Source organism: Plasmodium berghei (genome assembly GCF_900002375.2).
Source record: "Plasmodium berghei ANKA genome assembly, chromosome: 8".
NCBI classification, from domain to species: domain Eukaryota; phylum Apicomplexa; class Aconoidasida; order Haemosporida; family Plasmodiidae; genus Plasmodium; species Plasmodium berghei.
In genome coordinates this window covers 521,599-543,220 of record NC_036166.2, presented here as the reverse complement: position 1 = coordinate 543,220, position 21,622 = coordinate 521,599, and the positions used below count along the sequence as shown (strand labels likewise).

The window sequence follows — 21,622 nt, the reverse complement described above, 5'->3', positions numbered from 1 at the left end:
CAATTTTATTTATAATAGCAATTCGAATATTAAATATAAACTTATAATTCTATGTTCGAAAGAACATTTACATGCACACGCCCATGCACACACACATAAATATATATAGTAAATAATTATGCAATTTTGTATTTATTGTGTTTCTCAAAATATAATTATATACGTATATAATATTTCTCATTTTTATCTTCTATAACTCTCATGAAGTTACTAAAAATTTCACTTTATATAAAAAAGGTTTTTATATGAAGGTTTTAGCATCATATTTTAGGTAGATCGATGTTGTATATACGTTTATATGTATATTACTATAGTGTAACCAAAAAATGAGTGAAAATGTAATAAGTTATAAACATTAAATACTATAATTTTTTTAAAGGATGCGCAATTATTACGAAAATTCTAATAAAATAACGTATATGTATATAAAAGGCCATTAAAACTAAAAAAAGGAAACAACAAATATAAATCAATAATAATTTCATTTGTATAGAGAAGGAGCCATTTGGTTAATTATTAGCTATTCTTAATACATTAATTTTTTGGCTGGGTGAAGTGCAATTTTCTTTTTTGTTTCAATGTGAATTATTTTTCAGAATGAGATTTATAACTATATTTTTACATATACACCATTTATATAACATGCACATAAATATACATATATGTATTCCTTTCTTTAATGTTTAACAAATATAGATACTTTAAACTAATGTATATCGAAAATCTGAACATTGCTCATCTTTTTCTGTTGCGTTGTTTTATATTAAAGCAATAGAACATTCCCTATCATAACGATCCTAAATATTTACGTTTTTACAACACATTTAAAAATTAAAAATAAATTACAAAGAAAGTTTTATTAAATAATAATTCAAATAAAAAATAATAATAGATTTAAATTGCACAAGTTTAACATTTGTAGCAATTTTCATAGTTTTACGCAATCGAAAAATGTGCATCAAATTAAAAAAAATAAAATGATAAAGAACATAAAAAACAAATGTCGGAAAATTTAATATAGCATTTTAATTATTATTAATCCGTGTTCTTTTGTACAAAAGGAACACCAGATATATCCCAGGGCCCTTCTAGTACCCTAAAAAATATCAATCCATAAAAAGTGTTAAAACGAAACGGCAAAATAATAATAATAAACATGTACATACAAATATATTCATGGATTTATATATGAAATTAACTGAAGTTATTTCAAATGATGTTTGCTTGTATTTTTTCTTTTTGCCTTTTGTTTTCCTTACGTTTTCGAATTATGCTTGTTTACAAAAAAGGCAGGGATAACAAATAGGATGAAGACGTGCCTAAAGAGAAAAAATAAATTGGATATTATTATTATTAAAATATGTTTGAAACTTATGATATATTTTGGAGTTGGCATATGAAAAGGGTGTAGATACCATACTAGTTGCATATAAAAAGTATTTATATATACTAGTGTGTGCTGAAGGTTACAGTTCATTATATTTGATCATATAAAGATGTGTGATATATATACTTAAATAAATGAACGAATGGTCAAGAAAATACAGCCATAATAATATGTGAATAAAACACTTATAAAATTAAATTATTTAAAGGTATTAACATATTGTATATAAAACTTACCCAAATAAATTAACATAGAATAAGGGAACTGATATACTTCTTATACATATGGATAGAATTATAAAAATAATTGGGAATAGGACATAGTTATAATAATTAATATTCTTTAACTGTTTAAAGGGGTGGAAAATATAAAAGCATAAATGTAATTTGGTTTCGTATTTATAATTTATGTTTTTTCTTACTATAATTATATTATTTAATTTATTTTTTAAATTCTTATTCTTTTCAATTACTCACAACTATTGTCTGAACTATGAATGGAGTGTAAAAAAAAAGTCTGAATATACAGAATTTAAAAAAATATATAATCTTTATTTTTCTATATATTTTTTAAAATATTGTCATAATCCATACAATATATAGTGTGTGTCATTAGATTAATGTATTTGGGGGGAAATTTACATTGAAGAGCAAAGCAGGAAGGAAAAAACCTAAATTAAGAATTTTAAAAATATAATATTATATTAATGAAATAATATAATATGTAAACATGAAATAGTGATATATATAATATGAAAACTGTACCTGGGGTATTGAGGGTAAACGAGATCCTAAAATTACACTTTCGACAACAACACAGCTTAAGGAAGTTGAATCAAATATATCTATATTTTCATTTTTTCTATGTTTTGGAATAAAAAAGGAAAAATATTTAAATAAGTAATAAAAATATGTATATATACACTTAAATAAGAGCGCCTTCCAATGTTTCTTAAAAATTAGTAGCCAGTTAAAATATGTAATATCACAAAATGCTTACTCATATATGAAGCCATATTTATGAAACATAAAGTGGATTGGTAGGAGTACTAACAAATTTACATAAGAAAAATATATATATGAGCGCGGGTATGGGTATATTTATATGTCTATCATATTAATCATTTAAAAAATAAGCACAATATCGATTGGAATAATATAATGATTTTTACTGCATAAAGATACAAGGTAAACAGTGTCATCGCTGTGAGTTTGGGTTAAACTAATCATAACTGGAGACAATATCTTTTAAAACGATAAGGATATAATATATAAAATATGAATTGATGTGCACATATATATTAATATTTACACAATATTAATATATAAAGCGTAAATATAGTCATATAGGTACTGCAAAAATATTATATATGTATATTCACCCATATAATTCCAATAATAATTATGGTGTCTAATATATTTTTAAAGGAATCTATAAAAATAATGGAATATATTTTTGTTTTTTAGAAAATAAATAATTAAGGTTCGTGATATTATTATGGTGTGGTTGCGTTGTTTTCCCTTTTTGAGGGGTACCATTAAAAGATTTATGTATATCATAAATTAACACTTCCTTTAATATTATAATAATTATATTAATTGTGTATAGAACTCTATTATGTAAAAAAAATAAAAAGAATAAAAAGTTTCATTATTATGTTGTATCATTTTATTTTCTATATACACGAAATTTGTTTGAAAAAATTATACCTATGTGATATATTGTTATTATTTATGGAATAATAGGCTAGTAGGTGAAAAAGTACAATCATAATTTGATGGTTTATGCATAACATGCTATGCACAATATTTGAATATTTGTATTCTGTTCGAGCTAATAAAAAACGATAAAAGAATAGCAATACTAAATAAGGGGTTATTAATATGATATACATACATATATAAATCTCATAATTCAAAATGCGTTATTCATTATTATTTTCATTGTTGATTCTTTTATTTTTTATTGTCTTATTTACAAATTGTTAGAAGATGACTTAGGAAATCCTTATGTACATAATTGTCTTCATATTCCTGGTCTTCATATAATATTTTTCTCCATTTTTTTATTTTCTTCACAAAAAATAAAAAATATTCACATACATATATAAATTATATACATATACTAAGTGGATAAGCACGAATATATTAACTGGAGATAATAATATGTTTTACTATTAATTTATCATGTTCTTTTAAATCGTTTTCCCTACTTTTTCTTTTTTATTTGGTTTATTTAAACGAGAAGAGTTATTTATATCCTCTGTTTTAGAACTTTCATTCATTTTATGTTTCATTCATAAATTACATAAACCTGTTTTATATAATAATAGCTGCGCTTCATATAATTAGTAATATACTAATGTACGTATATTGGGGGTATATTGAATATCAAATCTTGAACTTTTGAAAGCGTTAAAAGGCTAGCGGAAAACTAATATGAAATTAACATTTAACTAAGTTGGATAATAAATATTTAGTGAGAAAAAAATATAAATATAATAACAATTTTTAATTTCACGTAAATATACATATACATGAACAGAAATATTGTGTGAATTATTCGTTTTTATTATGTACACTTGAAAATGAAAAAAAATATTATTATATATATTCTGTATGCGTATGTTCCAATTATTACACTTGTTACATATTATTATTATTATGTATGTAATTGTGTTAGATTTCTTGGATTGAATTTTACACAATTTTATCCTTTGTGTGTGTTAAAAGTTATATAAAATTTAAAACAATAAATATGAAGGGAATATTAATGAAGAGTGGCAATCATTTGGGAATAGTTTATTCATATTAAGAGATAAGCATACATGATATTAGTAATTCTAGGCGATTATCCCATTCGCTTTTGTTTAATATTGTGCAGATTTGTTGTATAAGTGTATAGATACAAGTGTGTATACGTACTTATGATATATATATGATTATACATTCATAAATATAAAAAAATATACTACGAAAAAACTAGTGACAATAGTTTTGGGTACTCCTTTAATTTTTTTTCGTCCTTTTTTCCATTTGTAATGATATATATCACAATTGTTTTGAAACAACCACAGTATGCATTTTATTCTTTAATTGGAATAAAATCAAAAAATAAAACACAAGCCACTTAAAAAATTGTTTTATAAATATAAATAATGGTATAAACACACATACACACATAATATATATATTGATTTTATAATATATATTTTTTTTTCTGTTTTCAACTTATTTTAAATAAATTAGTATTCTCAAAACGTTTCATTAATAAAATTTATTAGGCCTTTATAGACATTTAAAAAAAAAAATTGCATTTTTATGATATATTATAAAATCATGCCCGTAAAATAAAAATAATGAAAAGCTTAATAAAATATATAAATACTCTCTTATTTGTATTTTCCAATATTTTCTCTTTTCACTTTTAAAACATATTATATTTCTTTCCTTATATTTTTTGAAGATAAACTTAAATTATATAGAGCTATAATTTTATGTTAAAGAGGTATATAAAGAACGCATTCCTGCTTATGAGAAAGACCTGGTAAGAATGCTTAAAAAACGGTTATACACTTTTAAAGGTAAATGCTAAATTTGATTATAAGTAATATGAAATAATACTGTTAACTACAAATATTATATATTAATACATAGCTAAATATCAATATGCGTGTGTGAAAAAAATAACACATTTATTTATAATTTTTTTTTTAATATTACAATAAAAAACGCGCGAAAGAGAAATAAGAATATTATAATTATTCGGAGCATAACATTTTGCAATAACTTTTTTTTTTCTCATATTTTAGATATAAGTTATAAAATTTTTTGTTTGGACATAAAATGTTAATTATATGAAAATTTTATTAAAATAAATAAACTTTTTCTAATTTTTCCATTTTATGTTATAAAAATACTAAGAGAAGTGCTAAAACCATCAAAATGTGTAGCAAGCATATTGTATATTTTTTATTTTTTTGAATTAGATAGATGTTCAATTATTTTTATTTTAAAGCATTACTCTTTTAATACTTTAAAGGATGAAGCATAGAAATATTCCTTTAAAAAATCATTACAATAATAGTATATATCAAATTTTGTAAAATAGATACACATATAAATGCATATCCATGTGTGTATATGAATATTTAGCTTTAAAGTATCACTTGATGCACTAACCGTAAGTATATTTAAAATATCAAAAACTATCCGAAGGGAAAAACACACTATAAAGAACATTACAAAATTCGAAAAATACAAAATGATAATACGAAAACGATCAATAAACGGCTCGATAGCCAACAAGGAAAAACTAAATGAAAAGAAACTCCAAAATATTACAATTAAAAATTATGAAATAAATGAAGATAAGAAGAAAACATTTTTTGATTATTATTCTTGTATATATCCGTTTAATATGCCTATAAGTTTATATAAATATCCTCCTATATTTGGTCATTGCAGTTTAAGCAATTTTCAAGAAATCGGAGCAAAACGGTTAGCTCTCTTGCAATTTTTCGACACATATACAATTGGAGAAGAGAAAGATAGCCATGATAGTAATAATACTAGTGGCGACGGTTATAAAAAACTAGATAAAAATAATTCGATGGAGAATAAAAATAAACAAATTAGACAAAAAATATATGAATATAAATTTGGTATCCAATCTATGAAAAACTATAGTAAAGAAGAAATGGAAAATATTATAATGGCAGATTTATTATCTCATTATATATTAAGAATAGCATTTTCAAGGGATAAAGAAAAACAGAAATGGTTTTTAAAACAAGAATTAAAATTGTTTACATTTAGATTAAATGAACTAAAAAATATAAACGTTCTTAATCAAGACAATTTAGGTGAAAGCGAAAGAGGATTAATATACTTATTAAAACGGGAAAATTTAAATTATGATTTTATTCCAAAGCCTTCAGCGGCTTATATCAGTAATAATGATAAATGGAATAAATATACAGCGTTTATTCAAAATAGAGATACTATAGAAAAATTATTTAAAGTTCCATTTTTTCCAGATGCATATTTTTTAGTTAAAGATCATAAAGTATGTGTTGAAAAAGGGGTTGCATATGTCCCAGATATATACTTAGATGCAATATTAATTACTCAATTTAAAATAAATATTCAAGAATCTTTTAAATATTTAGAACAAAATGAAAAACTGCTTTTAGATGCACAAAATGATAGTAGAATATCGGCCTTTTTGACAGCATTACCAAAAGCTTATGTAGCAAAAGATTTTAGACAAAATTATGAACATACAGAAGATACAAGATTGATGCCACAAAATTTGTATAACATATATAAACAATCCTTTCCTCCATGTATGCGAAGAATATTTGTTAATTATATAAAAGACAAACATTTAAAGCATTGGGGAAGACAGCAATTATGGCTATTTCTTAAAGGAGCAGGAATGACACTTGACGAAAATATTCAAACTAATAGATCAATATGGATGCAACCAGATAAATTTGATAAAGAGCATAGATATACTATACGTTATATGTATGGTAAAGAAGGAAAAAAAACAGATTTTACTCCATATAACTGTTCAAAAATAATTAATAATTTTCCTATTCCATCCAGTGGGGACACACATGGTTGCCCTTTTAAAAATTTTGATGAGCATCATTTAAAAAGTCTCCTTTTTTTCTTTGGATTAAATGATGATCAAATTAAAGCTATAATGCCATTTAAAAAAAATAACGAATATCAATTAGCTTGTGTTAAATTTTTTACGGAAACTCACCCAAACTCTCCTGGAGACGGGGTAGGAAATCACCCAAATTCATTCTATGTCGAAAGTAGAAAGTAAGAAAAAAACAAAAAATATGCCAAACTTTAATATTTTTTTTTAATTTAAATTCTTAGCTATTTATTTATATATAATAAACAGTGGGGTATATCTTTTTATTTTTCCATGTATATACGTTCCAATTTTTATATTATCATTATCATGAACCTCTATTATTAATATTCATTTTCCCCTTTTTTTAGGTATTACAAATCAAAAATGGCGCAAGTACCCAAAAAATAAAATTCTCTATATGTTTTACTTGTGGGAGTAGAAATATTCTAATTTTCACAAATCGAGATATATTCAAAATTTCAAGTACAAAAACACTTATTCCATTATAAGATCATCATTTGTGCGCACACATGATGACATGTATGAGCCACCTAAATCTCTATTTTTTTTTCATGTCTCAATATATTAAAAAATGGTTTATAATTAAAACTTTTTTGTACAAAAAAATACTATAAAGTGGCAATTTTTTATAAACAATATACTAAATTAATATAATTAGCATTATTTTTCAAAATATAATGCAATTTAAAAAAAAATAACGAAAACGAATATAGTATAATAAAATATAATGTAATATCTCGTGTTATAGCATAACACGCTTACATTCCACTTATTTTTCATCAACGATTGAAACAATATCACGTATAATTTTTTCGAGTACTTGACCTTTGGATAGATTTTCATTTTCTGTCATTATATTTTGTGTTTCGTCCAATTGATTATTCTCACTTTTTTCCTGAACCAAATTGTTTTTATCATTTGGGTCAATATTATTAATAAAATTTTTATCAGTAGTTAGTTGTTGATCTTCAATATGGTATATTTGGTATGAATGTTTTGTGTATAATTTTTGAGCTAAAAATTTGCATATTGAGAAAATCTCTTTAGATGATGTACTATTTTTATTTATGTCACAACATCCTACTCCTTGTTGACAAGCATCAATGAGATTTTGATCAAAAGTAACTTTTCCAGCATAATCTACATTCATATCAGAGCACATATTTTGAACAGTATAATTTGATACGAATATTGATTGAAACATATTTTCAATAACGCCTAATATAGGAATATTAGTTTTTTTACAAAATTCTATTTCTTTTTTAACATCATATATTGACAAAATATGAGGTGTTGTAACAATTAAACATCCATCTAAATTATCCTTCAAATATGAACATATAGTTAAATGCTCATCACTTGTTCCAGGTGGTGTATCAATAATTAAAAAGTCTAAATTTTTCCAATATACATCACATAAGAATTGTTTAATTAATCCATTTTTTTTGGGACCTCTCCATATTACTGGATCATCAAAATTCGGTAATAAATATCCAACAGACATAATAGATAAATTATTTTTGTAAATTGGTATCCAGCCATTTATACTATAATTTACATCGTTGTCAATTGTTTTTGTTAGAACGGGTATAGATGGACCACATATGTCAATATCTAATAAGCCAACATCATAATTTAAATGTGATAATGCAAAAGCTAATTGGGATGCAATTGTTGATTTACCTACGCCACCTTTCCCCGATAAAATAAGTATTTTATATTTAACATTTTTTAAATTTTCTTGAATTTCATTAAAAATTTGATTTTTTTCATTCTCTTTTTGTTTTTTTAATTCTGGGTCATTGCAAATTTTTCTATTTGGACAACCATCACATGCTTTGGACTTTCCAGCATGTTCACTATCTATACCTGGGCAATCGTTGGGAATATTATCATCTTCACATTGTTTTCTATTGTAATATTTTTTAAATTTTGATAATATTTTATCAGCATGTTGTTTTATAAATTCGTCTACAGTTTCTCTATTATAAAAATAATAATTTACTGCAAAACTTGCTAATGTCCCAATCAAAAAGGGGATAATAAGACCGTTGTTTTTATTGCGTGAACTCATTTATGAATGTATATACAATCTTACATATTTAATGACATATTATTTTATTTTAATGCTAGTTTTATATAAAAAAAAATGCACAAATACGTTTTTTAGCAGGGGATGGTTATTTTATTCTTAAACAAAATAATATCTATAAATATTTACTCATAAATTGATCAGAAAAGAAAATGAACTTATGAAAAAATTAAATAAATTAAATTTAATTATATTAATAATATATAGTAAAAAAAAAAACAATAATTCATATAAATATATCACATACTTTCATCTTATTATATTTGTTTCAAAATAATAAAATTACCAAAAGTAAATGCTCAAAAAGAATTATGCATTTTAACACCAATTTTTACTAAATCATATTATTAAAAAAATTTATTATCAATAAATTAATTGGCGTCTTTACTATGATAGTAGGCATTCGTTTTTTTCAAAAAAAAATTGCAATGAAAAAAATACCACAAATCGTCGCCCCCCAAAATTAACACCATTTCCTATATTGCCATTTAATAATTATCAGCATGTATATATAATAAAGAAATTGTGTATAAACAATAGCACATTCGCTTATAAACGTTTTATTTGGAATTATATTTACATTGAGAATTTATTTATAAAAATGGATAACTATAAAATTTAATATAAGCATTTGGAAGAATATTTTATGGATTTTCGAAAATAAAACTCATAGTTACATCTTTGTATGAATATGCAAAATAGTGGCAATAAAAAATTATAGTTTAATTCAATTGAGTTTACTTCTTATATGCAAAAAAAAAATTAATACAATAACTTTCCTTGTAAGCTCAATTTTTCGAGGATACTTTCCCCATATTCCTCGTAATCTTGTTTACTTATATTATATTTATAATAATCAAAAAATTCTAAAAAATAGTGCGATCCAACATATATAGAATATTTTTGTAAAAGCTTCCTTTTCAAAGCATGGACATTAATTACTGTTTTATTGTAAAATTCTTTACTATTAATAAATTCGTACAACTCATTTTCTAGTCTTTGTCTAAATCCAGGTATAATACTCGAACCACCTGTAAGATAAATATTATTAAATAATTCTTTTCTGAAATCGATAGGGCATTTTTGTATGGTATTATAAATAGCTAAAGGTAAAGTTGCTTGTGTAAAAATTGGATTAAAATTAATGTCATATTTATGCAAATTATTATATGAGTCCGTTTTTAAATAATTATCTAAATAATATTGTGAAAAAAAAATTTCTGTTGAATTTACAGCGGATGCAAATATTTTGTTAAAATATAATTCATATGAATTTATAAAATAATTTTTAGGATTTTTATTATAAAGTATAGATAAATATTCAGATTCATCTTTATTTTGGGGAGTAAACACTCTTTTTTCTTTTGCAATTTTTGCTATATTCATTGAAATTTCTTTTTGATGCATTTCGTTTTTTTTCATTTCATCATAAATTTGATTATCTATATCGTATCCTCCTATGTAATATATGCTAGTTAAGTCGGGTAATGGAATTCCATTAATAACGGGTGTACATGTTGTTTTTGTGCTTCCAATATTTACAAGAAGAGCTGTAAAATTAAAAATATCTAATTCTCTCAGTTTTATCAAGGATTCATTTGAATTCTTTTCTTTTCCATTATTTTTTATGTCGTCTTTTTGAGAAATTTTTTTATTTTGTTCATTAGACATTTGTTTCAGTTTCTTACTATTCTGATTTTCAGCGGAATCTAAATTGCATGAACTATTTTCAATATGGCTTGCCTCTTCTTCGTTATCTATGTCATCCTTGTTGAATATTTGATCATATTGGTTTTCGTCATATACATCATGATTGTTACTATTATCGTTATAGTATATAAATTCACATTCTTTATTTGTCTCTTCTCTATAAATTTGTATTCCTGATTTTTTTTTTTTTAATTCTTCTAATATAATTAAAGAGGATACAAATGAAGGTTCTTTAAATGCAATATTTTTCACCTGAAATGAATTAAATAAAATATCACCAATAGCAGAAAAATCCTTCATATTATTTTTACTAGAAAGGGGGATAAATAAATCTTGATCTTTTAAATCCATTTTATATATATTACTAAAACAATGATAAATACATTCTTCTAAAATATCATAATTTTTATATGGAGGATACATATATCCTAATTCTCTCCATGTTTCGATTATTTCCATTTGAGGTAATCTTAAACTTTGTAATGTATAATCATATTTATTTACTAACCCCACTTTAAAGGAATAATTGTTCAATGATAATAGTAATATATTATTTTTTATATCTAAATAATTATTTAGCTTTAATATATCACTACAAGTAGTATTAGAAAAACTACTAAAACTTATTCTACGATTTAATTTTTTCTTTTTTTCACTAGAAGGTAAAGAATGCTCTAAATATATATATGGCTCTATAGGGTTATTTAATTTCCCATACAAGTTTTTTTCTATTGGGCTATATAGTGTGGGTATTTCGTCCTTTTTATTCATGCTCATTTTATTTTACATTTATTATACTTCCTTTTTGGAGGGTTCATATATAAAGTGTCTAATAGGATATTCAGCATTAACACATATTCATATGCATAAATATATCACGAATAAACGACTTGGAATTCTTTTCTTTCTTTGATGAAATTACTTTGTTATTATATGCTCCTGAATATATACATTATTTTTTTATATATGATTACGTATAATTCATTTCGTAGGAATTTTTTTTATAAATTATTTCTATATTTTACTAAGTTCAGCACTTTTCGTGCCTTTATTTTAAGATATGTTACCTTAATACATTATCTATTTTTATGTCTTTTTATTTTTTTATATTTTTTTTATTGAGAAGTATATGGTTTAAAATAATAATTCATCCATTATATATACATTAAAAAAATGTTATAACAAAAAAGTAGTAATGAAAACGGAAAGAGATATATATAATATGCACATTATTATTTCTACTTCAAATATTATAATTAATGTAAGCGCTATTTTTAATTAAAATTTTAAAAAATTAATAAAAACCTAATTGTGTGATAAAAAAAAAATAAAATAAAAATACACAATCGAATTATATTAATAAAAATCAAGTATGATAAGGGAAATATCACATAAACTGACAGCATTGTTTCCTTTTAAGTTTTTTGCTTTGTTTAAATAATTGTTTTGTTGTACCTATAAAAAATAAATAAAATGAGAACAAAGCATGATAGAAAAGCATAGACACATAGTTATAAAAGTAAAACAATTAAATTACATACTATATATGGTATATATTCATTCATTAAAATGAACATAAACTAATCGTTTATAAACAATTATATAAATTATTAAATTTATGTAAAGTAGAAATACTCGAAAGATCCTTGCTCTTGTCAACAAGTACGTCTAAATTTTCTCTATTCCTAATAAGCGCGTCCATAGTTACCCTGACTTTTCCCTTTAATAATTAAAAAAAATAGTGATATATAAAAATACAAAATTTGTAATATATCCAATCTTAATAATAAAAATTATAAAGAAAATTTATTTTTCACGTTTCTCTTTATATATGACATTAACTAAAAGCATACATACATATACATGCCTGCCATATTTTGTAACTATTATATATTTTTTTTTAACTTACAACATTCTCGCTTATTTTCATATTTGTTTGAGTTATCGCATCGCATGCTAAAGGGTCCTAAAAAATTCAAAATATTTGAGAAATTAATAAATTCATATTTACACACAACAATAATACAAACATATAGACACCATTTAACATCAATACTTCTTCGCAAAGAAGTTGGGCATATTGTCTAGAAATTGTTCTCACTCTCAAAAAATACATACTTTATATTTTGATAAATAATGATTTAAATTAAATGATATTTTATTGTCTTCTTTCACTTCAATCCATATGTTTTTAGGTATTGAGCGTATAAAGTCCATGTATATTTCGTTAATCATATAAAATGCTATTCTAATTTGAGTAAAGATAAATAAAAAATAAGTAAACAAATGTATAACATGTAGAATAAAAAGCGAATAATGATCATTTTTTTATAAAAAATTAAAAAATACCTCTCAGGATAATCATCAGTTGCTATTACCACTGGGCAAATATTATCGGAGTATTTAAATGCAAAAACAATATTGTTTTCATGAGTTATAATTTCCTTTACATCATATTCGATCTTATTATGTTAAAAAAATATAATAAAATACATAAGATATATGTATGCGCATATTATATACACTACATTAAGATATGAACTAATTATAGTAGTAATAAATAAGCTTATATATACTAACCCTTGGAGGAATTGTTCTAGCAACAAAAAATGCAGCTTCTTTAAATGCCTTTTTTTTAATAAAAGAATAGCTAAAAAAGGGGAATTAAATAAATATGTACACTCATATATATATATGCACATTAATACATATTTCAGAGCTCAAGCATACGCGTATGTGTGCTGTGTTATTTCGTATAAGAAATAAATTTAAACACTTATGCATAGATTGCAAAGGAGTGCATGAATAATGCGTTTCAGTGATGATTAACTAAAAAAACAACAAAAATACAATATTATTATAGAAGTATAAATATTATTATTTTTTTACTTATTTAAATCTGTTGCTGTACAAAGGAATGTAGTGTCATCTCCGTGTCTGGTTAAAATAATTGCTAATAAATTCATCTTTATTTCATAAAATATAAAAAATTAACAAACTCCGAAAAAAAAAAATTTATAAAAGAAATATTATGATATTTTTTATGTATTTTAATTTTGATGTACAAATATCCAATTGAATATTAACGAATTTGATGCATGTCGTGTATATGCAGAAAACTAAGTGAGGGAAGTGAGAAATGTAGAAACATGCCCCACGCAATTGTAATATATATTTCAAGCTTAAATTAATGATTGGTATGTGACTATATATATAAAATTGATGAATCAAAATTAGTATTATAGCAGCATTAACGGAACACTAAAATGCTATAGAACAAAAAAAAAAATGAAATTAGTGTAACTGTTGAAAATTAAAAATGTATATATATATGCATATATTGTATATGTGAGCAACTCGGAAAAACAAAATAAAATAGGGAATATACTGAAATATATTATTTGGTATAGTGCAATTTAAGATAAAGACAGAATCTTATATTTATTTTTAATTTTCTATAAGAAAGAAACACGAAAAAAAGTTACCGCCATGCTTTACCAATAGATTAAATAAATGAAAATTATATTAAAAACATACTGCGTATATGCATAATCACAAGCATATGTATTGCACTTGAAAAAATACAATAATAATAATAAGAGTTGCAGAAATTGTGGAAACGATAATTCTGTGTAGTATAACAAAACGAATATGCTTGATCGACTTCAAAAATAGAAGATTCATGAAACAATTTTTAAAAATATATTGAGAAAATATCAGAATAAATGTACATTCGCTGTGAATCCTTTATTTATGATATTTATTTTATTATTTTTTTTTATTATGCATATGTATATATAATATATAATTAATCATTTTGTTTCTTTTAATTAATTATATTTTTTCAACGATATCATTTTATGTTAAATAACATAATTTAATATTGCAGAGTTTTTATTTTATACAAATTTTATCATTTTTTTTAATATATGTGTACGCGTAGGTAACGTCCGAAGAAGCGCAGAAAAGTGAAATATACTCATATAACAATCATATAACAATCATATAAAATATTTTTATCAAATATTATTTTTAAAAATTTTGTTAATTTTTTTTCCTATATATTTCCTTATCATATTTACCCATTTTAATATACCTGGAAACGTTTTAAAATTTTAATTTTTTAATTTGTAAATAATTTATTTTACCATTTATTTTTTACGTATAGTATGGTGTATGGATATTTTGTTATGCTATCCAATATATATTTATCTTATATATTTTTTTAATAAAAAGAAAAAATATATTAATGATTTACTATATTTGTTCATTTATTCTGTCCAAATACTCACAAAACATCATTATATTTTCCAATATATATGAAAATAAAGGAATATATATATATAATATAGTATTGATCAAATTATGTCTGAATTGTTTTTTCGTCTTTTTTCTCTTTGTATATTTATTCGTATTTGAGAGTTTATAGTTTTTTTTTGCTGTTCACTTTATTTTGTTCACCATTTTTATTTTTATTCATAACTTTTTTATCTCAATATTTGGGTTATAGTTCATTTGTCATATGGTCCACATTCTGGGCATATACTAATATATTACTTTCTATTTTTTCATGGTGATAAATATTTCAACAGTTATCATCTAAAATAGATTAAAATATTTGAGTTCAAGTTTTATTAAGTGCATAAGTGGAAAAAATAAAATATTTCTATATATTATCACAAAAATGTAATTCAAAAATAAAAGATAATTGTTAAAACAATATAAAAGATATCTTTTTCTATGGCGTTAAAATCTTATAATAGATAAGCAATGCTAAACAAATGTGTTATATATGTGTATATTATTCATATGTGGTGAAAAATGAGAATATACATTTCTTATAATAAATATATACATAATTTTATATAAATAACTTTTCTTATTAATATACACATAAACAGATTTTTACATTTTATATTATATATTTTTTCTTCTTCGAATTAATCTTTCTATTAATATATTACCCAAATTATTACTATTTAATAATAAAAGGTACGTGATATACTTATATGAGGAAGTAGTGGAAATTAAAAAAAAAAATTGTATGCCTATATAAGCAATTTCACGAGCAAAACATAGTATATTGTCATATTTTATTCTACATGAATTTGATGTATCTTCCTATACATGACGGTATCGAAATGCATTGAAAAAAACGTGTTAAAAAGTAGTTATAAATAAAATTAAAACACAATAAAAAGGCGTTTTAACTATTTATCTATTTTCCCGTTTTCTCAAAGCATGCTCTTAAAAAAATACTTAATTTTGTCATTTCATTTTTTGAGATTTTGCATTTATTTTTACATTCTGCAATTTAGTATTCAATTTTTTCAATACATATTTTCCGATAATTGACATTTATTTATTTTGGAAACATGTTAAAAAAAATAAAACCTAAAATAAAAATAAATAATAGATATTAGTTGAAGAAAATTTAGTCAAAATAATTCATACATAGTAATAGTATACCAAAGCAAAATTAATACTTTAACTAGAATATACACAATGTGGATATGCAAAAAAATAGATCCAGTTGTTGATATTGTTATAATTGGATTTGGGGTTCGAAGTAAAGGGTTTATCGAAATTTTTTTAGAGAGTAGGGAATTAAAAGGCGTAAATATAATATTAATTTCGAAGGATAGTTTTATATTTTTAAATAAGGATGTCCAAAATATAAATGCATGTAAAGAAAGTTATGTTGATTTATATAAATATTGCAAAGAAAGAAATATATTATTTATTAACGAAAAAATTGATCACATAGATTCAATAAATAAAACTATTCATTTCTATTCTGATCGAAATAATTTAAACTATGATTATTTATTATGTGATTTTGATTATAAAAGCTCGTATTTATTAAATAAGGATTTGTCTAATATGAATATATATCCTTATAAAAATATAAATTTATTTTTTTACTATATACACATTATATATTTGTCCTTAATTCAAGCGTCGAAAAAAAATAATAGCAATTTTATAAACAACTATTATAAATGGAAATCATATTTTACTGAGCATATAACAATTAAAAAATTTTACAATTTTTTCTCATATAATGATAAATATGTAGAAGATATTTTTTTGATGTATGATAAGGTTGTTTCTGGATTTAATTTTGATACTGAAAATGGGGATGCAATTCCTATTGACAAGACTAATGATATTGGGCAAGGAAGCGTATTATCATCTGAAATAAAAAATGTGCAAATAAATCAAAAAAGCGAAAGTGATAATTGTATTTCACTTTTGTTATTAAGCGATAACAATGATTTAGGGAAAATTATATATCTATCAATTCTTGAAAATATAAAAGAAATAGCATCATATGTAAAAATAAAATATATTTATTTAGAATCAGATACATATATAAATGATAAAAAAGCAAAAATTGATTTTTGTGAAAATTATGCAATTATACGTTCCATTGAAAGCATCAATAAAATTGACAATAATTATGTAATAAAATGTGTTTGTAATAAAAACGGAATAGTATCGTATAATTATAATGAATGCATAAATGTAACAAACATAAGATATCCGTCTTATTTTTATAATTCAAAATATAATATATTAAATAGTGATACTATTAACACGTTTTGCCAATATAAAAACGACAATAATATATATTTTTTAAATCAAATAAATAATTATAATGATTATACAGTTTGCCGAACTATATATTTAAACATTTATAATAGTGTGTTTAAAATTGAGTACATTAGTATAGAAGAAGTAAACAGGCAAGAAAACGATAAAAATAAAAGTCTCAAAAGAGAGAAATCATCCTGTGATAACCAAAGGAGTTCAATTTCCAATGTTCTAGATGCATATGAAGAAAAGGATAAAAACAGTTGTAGTGATATAAATAAAAATTTGAAGAGCAAAACGAATAATGATTTGCCTGAATACATTTACGATTTTTATAAAAAAGAATATGAAAAAAGGTTAATAGTAAGGAAAAATACGACCTATCAAATTTCAAACAAAGTAGAAGATGATCCAAATGAAAATAATTCCCCTAAAGATAAATATGGTAAGTGGACAATAATTGTAAAAAATTCCAAAATCGAAAATAAGCAAATAAGTAATATAGAAAAAAGTGAAAAAATTGATTTATACATAAAAGAAAGTATAGATAAAATAATAAATAGAAATACATGTGGAGGATGTGGATCAAAAGTGCCATCAAATGTTTTATCAAACTCTTTAAAATCGTTAAATATATATACATCACCTAATGTATATTTGGGTGTAGAAGGATGTGATGATTGCTGTATATTTGTTCATAGCAAATCAAAAAGGAGTGAAGAAAGTCCTGCACTTGTTCAGACAATAGATTTTTTTAAATCATTTATTGATGATGAATATATATTAGGAGAAGTAATTGCTATTCATTGTTTATCTGATATTTATAGCATGGGAGGAACAGGTATATGTGCTTTATGTGTATTAATAATAAAGGATAATATTGAAAAAAAATTACAACAAAGATTAGAAAATATATTAACTGGCTGTTGTCAAAAATTAAAAGAAGAAAAATGTGTCTTAAGTGGGGGTCATACTTGTGCAGGGACTGAAAATTATGTTGGACTAGCTGTAACAGGGAAGATAAAAAAAAAAAAAAAAAATGATAAAGATAAAGATAAAGATAAAGAAGAAACTAGGAAATCACATAATAACATCGAGATTGTATTAGATAAGACAAACCAAGTTGGGAACAATTTTATGGAACGAAAAACTTCTATTAATAAAGTGAATGAATTGAATGAAGCATATCACTTTTTGCCCAAAGGAAGTATAGAGGTAAAACAAGGGGATGTAATAATCACAACAAAAGTGTTTGGATTTGGATTCATTATGGCTGCGCATATATCTAAAAAAGCAAAAGCTAGATGGATTTATAATTGCCTTGATGAAATGCTAATATCAAATAGAAAAAGCGGCTTATATTTTTTAAAAAATAATGCAAAGGCATGTACAGATGTTACTGGCTTTGGAATATTAGGGCATTTAAACGAAATGATTAAATGCTCAAGAAGAGAATATTATATAAAATATGTAAGTAATAATATATCAAATAATGAAATAACCCCCAAAAGTAATGATAGTAAATGTAATGGGTTAGATAATAGAAAATATAATATAAATTTTATTGGCGCAAAAATCAATCTGGATAAAATTAACATTGCAGAGGGAGTACAAGAATGCATAAAAAATAATATATATTCATCTATGTATAAAAAAAATCATTATTTATGTAATAATATTATAAATTTAGATGAAGCTATATTAAATGATAAGTATGGAATTTTATTTGATCCTCAAACAAGTGGAGGTTTAATGGCAATTGTAGAAAGAGAACATGCCAATACTATTTTATCAGATTTAAAAAATATGGGATATCAAAATTCATCAATTATTGGAGAAATAATAAATTTGAAATATGATAAGTATCAAAATTTATCCATAAACCAAATAAAATTAAGCGATTATATTAATACTGAAAATTCTATATATATAGAATGCTGAGCAATTTTTTAATTTTACATTTTTCTTATATGTATATATGCATGTGCATATATATACTTTTTTGATTTATTAAGTTTTTAAATCATTTATTTTATGTGTATAAGCTTGTGAATCCATATATGAAAAAAGCACTTTGTGAAAAAATAATAACATCAAAACAATATAACATAAAAATGTAATAATAAATACGCGCACGCATATTATGCAATGCATAAGCGTTCTTTTGTTTTATTATATATAACTGAAATTACGAATAATTAAATAGTGTTAACTATATGAATTAACTAAATATATACAGTAGAATGCTATATAACTAAAATACCGCCACAATAATAATGGGGAAATGTCGTAATAGCAAACAAATATGAATTAAATAAAATTTCGATGTGATTATCTTATTATATATTAGGAGAAGGAAAAAATGATACATATAAAATTTGAAATTCTAAGAGATATTTTTCTCCTAATAAATTGAAAATAGTATTAAAAAAAAACATGTAAAAAAAAAGAAAGACATCGAGTTCAAGTTCATACACAACAAAAATAATATATATATGTGTATATATGGATTGCTAGTCCTTGAAAACGTTGTCTTATTCATCATCTAATTTGATAAAAAATATATGACTGGTATTCGGGCTCATAAATCGTATTCATCGTAAAATTAATGTATACAAATAGATAGCTATGCGGATTTGTGTCTCATTTTTTTCGTTTGACTATTTTCGTCGGAAGCAGAAAACTATGGATATTCGTACTGATTCAAATTTAACTCATTTTGAAGCCTATCTTCAATTTCATCTTTTCTGTTTAATAATTTTAATTTTTGCATTTTTACCTTAAGATTGTTAATTTTTAAGATGGCACATAAATAGGTTAGTGAAAAAATGAGTGGTATAAACACAATGATAAAAATAATTAAAAATATTATAATAATAGAATCTGTTAAGTTAATATAAAAGTGTACATTTACGAGTTCTATTCCTTCAAAATCATTTTCGTCAGAATATAAACAAATTGCATAATTATCATTAATTTGTAAATCACTGTCTTTAATATATGGTATATAATAATTAATCAGCTTATTATCATTTGTAAAAAAGTATTGTATATGATTTTTTGTTATTACAGAATGTGGTTCTCTTTTTAATTTATTTATTGGGCCTGCACCTAATATAGCATAATTCCAAAATGGTGCGCATTTTTTATTTTTATCTTTATTAAAATCATGAGGTATTTTAAAAAATGCTATTCTATTATGTATCGTTAAATATTCTGCTTGAATAAAAATTGAATAATCCCAATTTGACGTTAAAAATGATTTAGTATAAATAGTATTATAATCATTAATATTATTTCCTATGCCTTTAGGATAAGAATTAAATATAACTTTTCCCAAACAGCAAATTGGTTCATCATTAGATTTATAACATACAAATAAATCTAGAAGTGGTTTTTCATCTTTTATATTATTATTGTTAGTATAATTAATTTGTGTATTATCTATATTAACTATTACAGGTATACTAAATGATGAAAATAATTTTTTAAAATAATCCTGAGATAATTCAAAATATAAAAATAAACTTTTTATAGAATAGTTATTTTCTTTATAGCATACTTTATAAGAATCATTTGATGTAAAATCGATGTCTGTACATAATTGTTGTTTATTTCCTTTTGTACGTTTTCTTTGTACAAATGCCAAACATATCATATTATACTTATGTTTTGGATATTTACTCCAATCTCCTATTATTTTTATATAACTTTTTTTTTTTGCTAAACTTATTACATCCTGAGATAAGTCATTTTTATCGATTTTTACAGTTACAATTAAATCTTGAAATAATGATTTTCCTACATGCTTATATAAATAGCCCTTATCAATATGTTTAGGAGAATCATAATATTTTATTTTTGTCAAATCTTGATTATACTCAATTCGTTCAAATTCATCACTTAAATAAAAGTCAATTAAGTTAAAAAACACAAGCAGTGCAATCAAAAACCCAAAAGGAGAGACAAACATACTCAATAAAAGTTATGGTTTCATTAGACTTTACATTAATGTTTATCATGCAAAATAAGACTAATCCCAAAATATAAAGAATCGCAAAAAAAAAAAATGAAACTAAACAAACTATATGTATGAAATATAAATACATATAATGAGGCTATAACGATGGAAATTACTTTTCTTACTCTTGAAATATACA

General features: G+C 23.0%; 7 protein-coding genes across 7 annotated transcripts; 2 read left to right on the top strand and 5 right to left on the bottom strand.

Annotated features, from left to right (window-relative positions):
• Positions 1 to 1,035: 1,035 nt before the first annotated feature.
• Positions 1,036 to 3,683, bottom strand: PBANKA_0812100 (phosphatidylinositol N-acetylglucosaminyltransferase, putative; the record flags this gene model as incomplete). The annotated part of the gene is made up of 13 exons (XM_034564279.1): positions 1,036 to 1,096; positions 1,260 to 1,319; positions 1,624 to 1,733; positions 1,864 to 1,903; positions 2,029 to 2,057; positions 2,152 to 2,248; positions 2,387 to 2,435; positions 2,559 to 2,631; positions 2,769 to 2,818; positions 2,923 to 2,999; positions 3,097 to 3,220; positions 3,366 to 3,459; positions 3,600 to 3,683. 13 exons carry the CDS (start codon positions 3,681 to 3,683, stop codon positions 1,036 to 1,038), a joined length of 948 nt encoding a protein of 315 aa, XP_034421092.1.
• Positions 3,684 to 5,650: 1,967 nt separating this feature from the next.
• PBANKA_0812000 (DNA primase large subunit, putative) lies at positions 5,651 to 7,450 on the top strand (the record flags this gene model as incomplete). Its single annotated transcript, XM_034564278.1, has 2 exons — positions 5,651 to 7,224; positions 7,411 to 7,450. 2 exons carry the CDS (start codon positions 5,651 to 5,653, stop codon positions 7,448 to 7,450), a joined length of 1,614 nt encoding a protein of 537 aa, XP_034421091.1.
• A 382-nt stretch (positions 7,451 to 7,832) lies between these two features.
• On the bottom strand, positions 7,833 to 9,137 carry PBANKA_0811900 (cytosolic Fe-S cluster assembly factor NBP35, putative; the record flags this gene model as incomplete). Its single annotated transcript, XM_034564277.1, has 1 exon — positions 7,833 to 9,137. One exon carries the CDS (start codon positions 9,135 to 9,137, stop codon positions 7,833 to 7,835), a length of 1,305 nt encoding a protein of 434 aa, XP_034421090.1.
• A 780-nt stretch (positions 9,138 to 9,917) lies between these two features.
• Positions 9,918 to 11,642, bottom strand: PBANKA_0811800 (actin-like protein, putative; the record flags this gene model as incomplete). The annotated part of the gene is made up of 1 exon (XM_034564276.1): positions 9,918 to 11,642. One exon carries the CDS (start codon positions 11,640 to 11,642, stop codon positions 9,918 to 9,920), a length of 1,725 nt encoding a protein of 574 aa, XP_034421089.1.
• A 610-nt stretch (positions 11,643 to 12,252) lies between these two features.
• Positions 12,253 to 13,831, bottom strand: PBANKA_0811700 (SNARE protein, putative; the record flags this gene model as incomplete). The annotated part of the gene is made up of 7 exons (XM_034564275.1): positions 12,253 to 12,320; positions 12,501 to 12,585; positions 12,775 to 12,831; positions 12,984 to 13,113; positions 13,215 to 13,327; positions 13,446 to 13,515; positions 13,755 to 13,831. The coding sequence occupies 7 exons, from the start codon at positions 13,829 to 13,831 to the stop codon at positions 12,253 to 12,255; spliced, it is 600 nt and encodes a 199-aa protein (XP_034421088.1).
• A 2,539-nt stretch (positions 13,832 to 16,370) lies between these two features.
• Positions 16,371 to 19,403, top strand: PBANKA_0811600 (selenide water dikinase, putative; the record flags this gene model as incomplete). Its single annotated transcript, XM_034564273.1, has 1 exon — positions 16,371 to 19,403. The coding sequence occupies one exon, from the start codon at positions 16,371 to 16,373 to the stop codon at positions 19,401 to 19,403; it is 3,033 nt and encodes a 1,010-aa protein (XP_034421087.1).
• Positions 19,404 to 20,145: 742 nt separating this feature from the next.
• Positions 20,146 to 21,435, bottom strand: PBANKA_0811500 (conserved protein, unknown function; the record flags this gene model as incomplete). Its single annotated transcript, XM_034564272.1, has 1 exon — positions 20,146 to 21,435. The coding sequence occupies one exon, from the start codon at positions 21,433 to 21,435 to the stop codon at positions 20,146 to 20,148; it is 1,290 nt and encodes a 429-aa protein (XP_034421086.1).
• Positions 21,436 to 21,622: the final 187 nt, after the last annotated feature.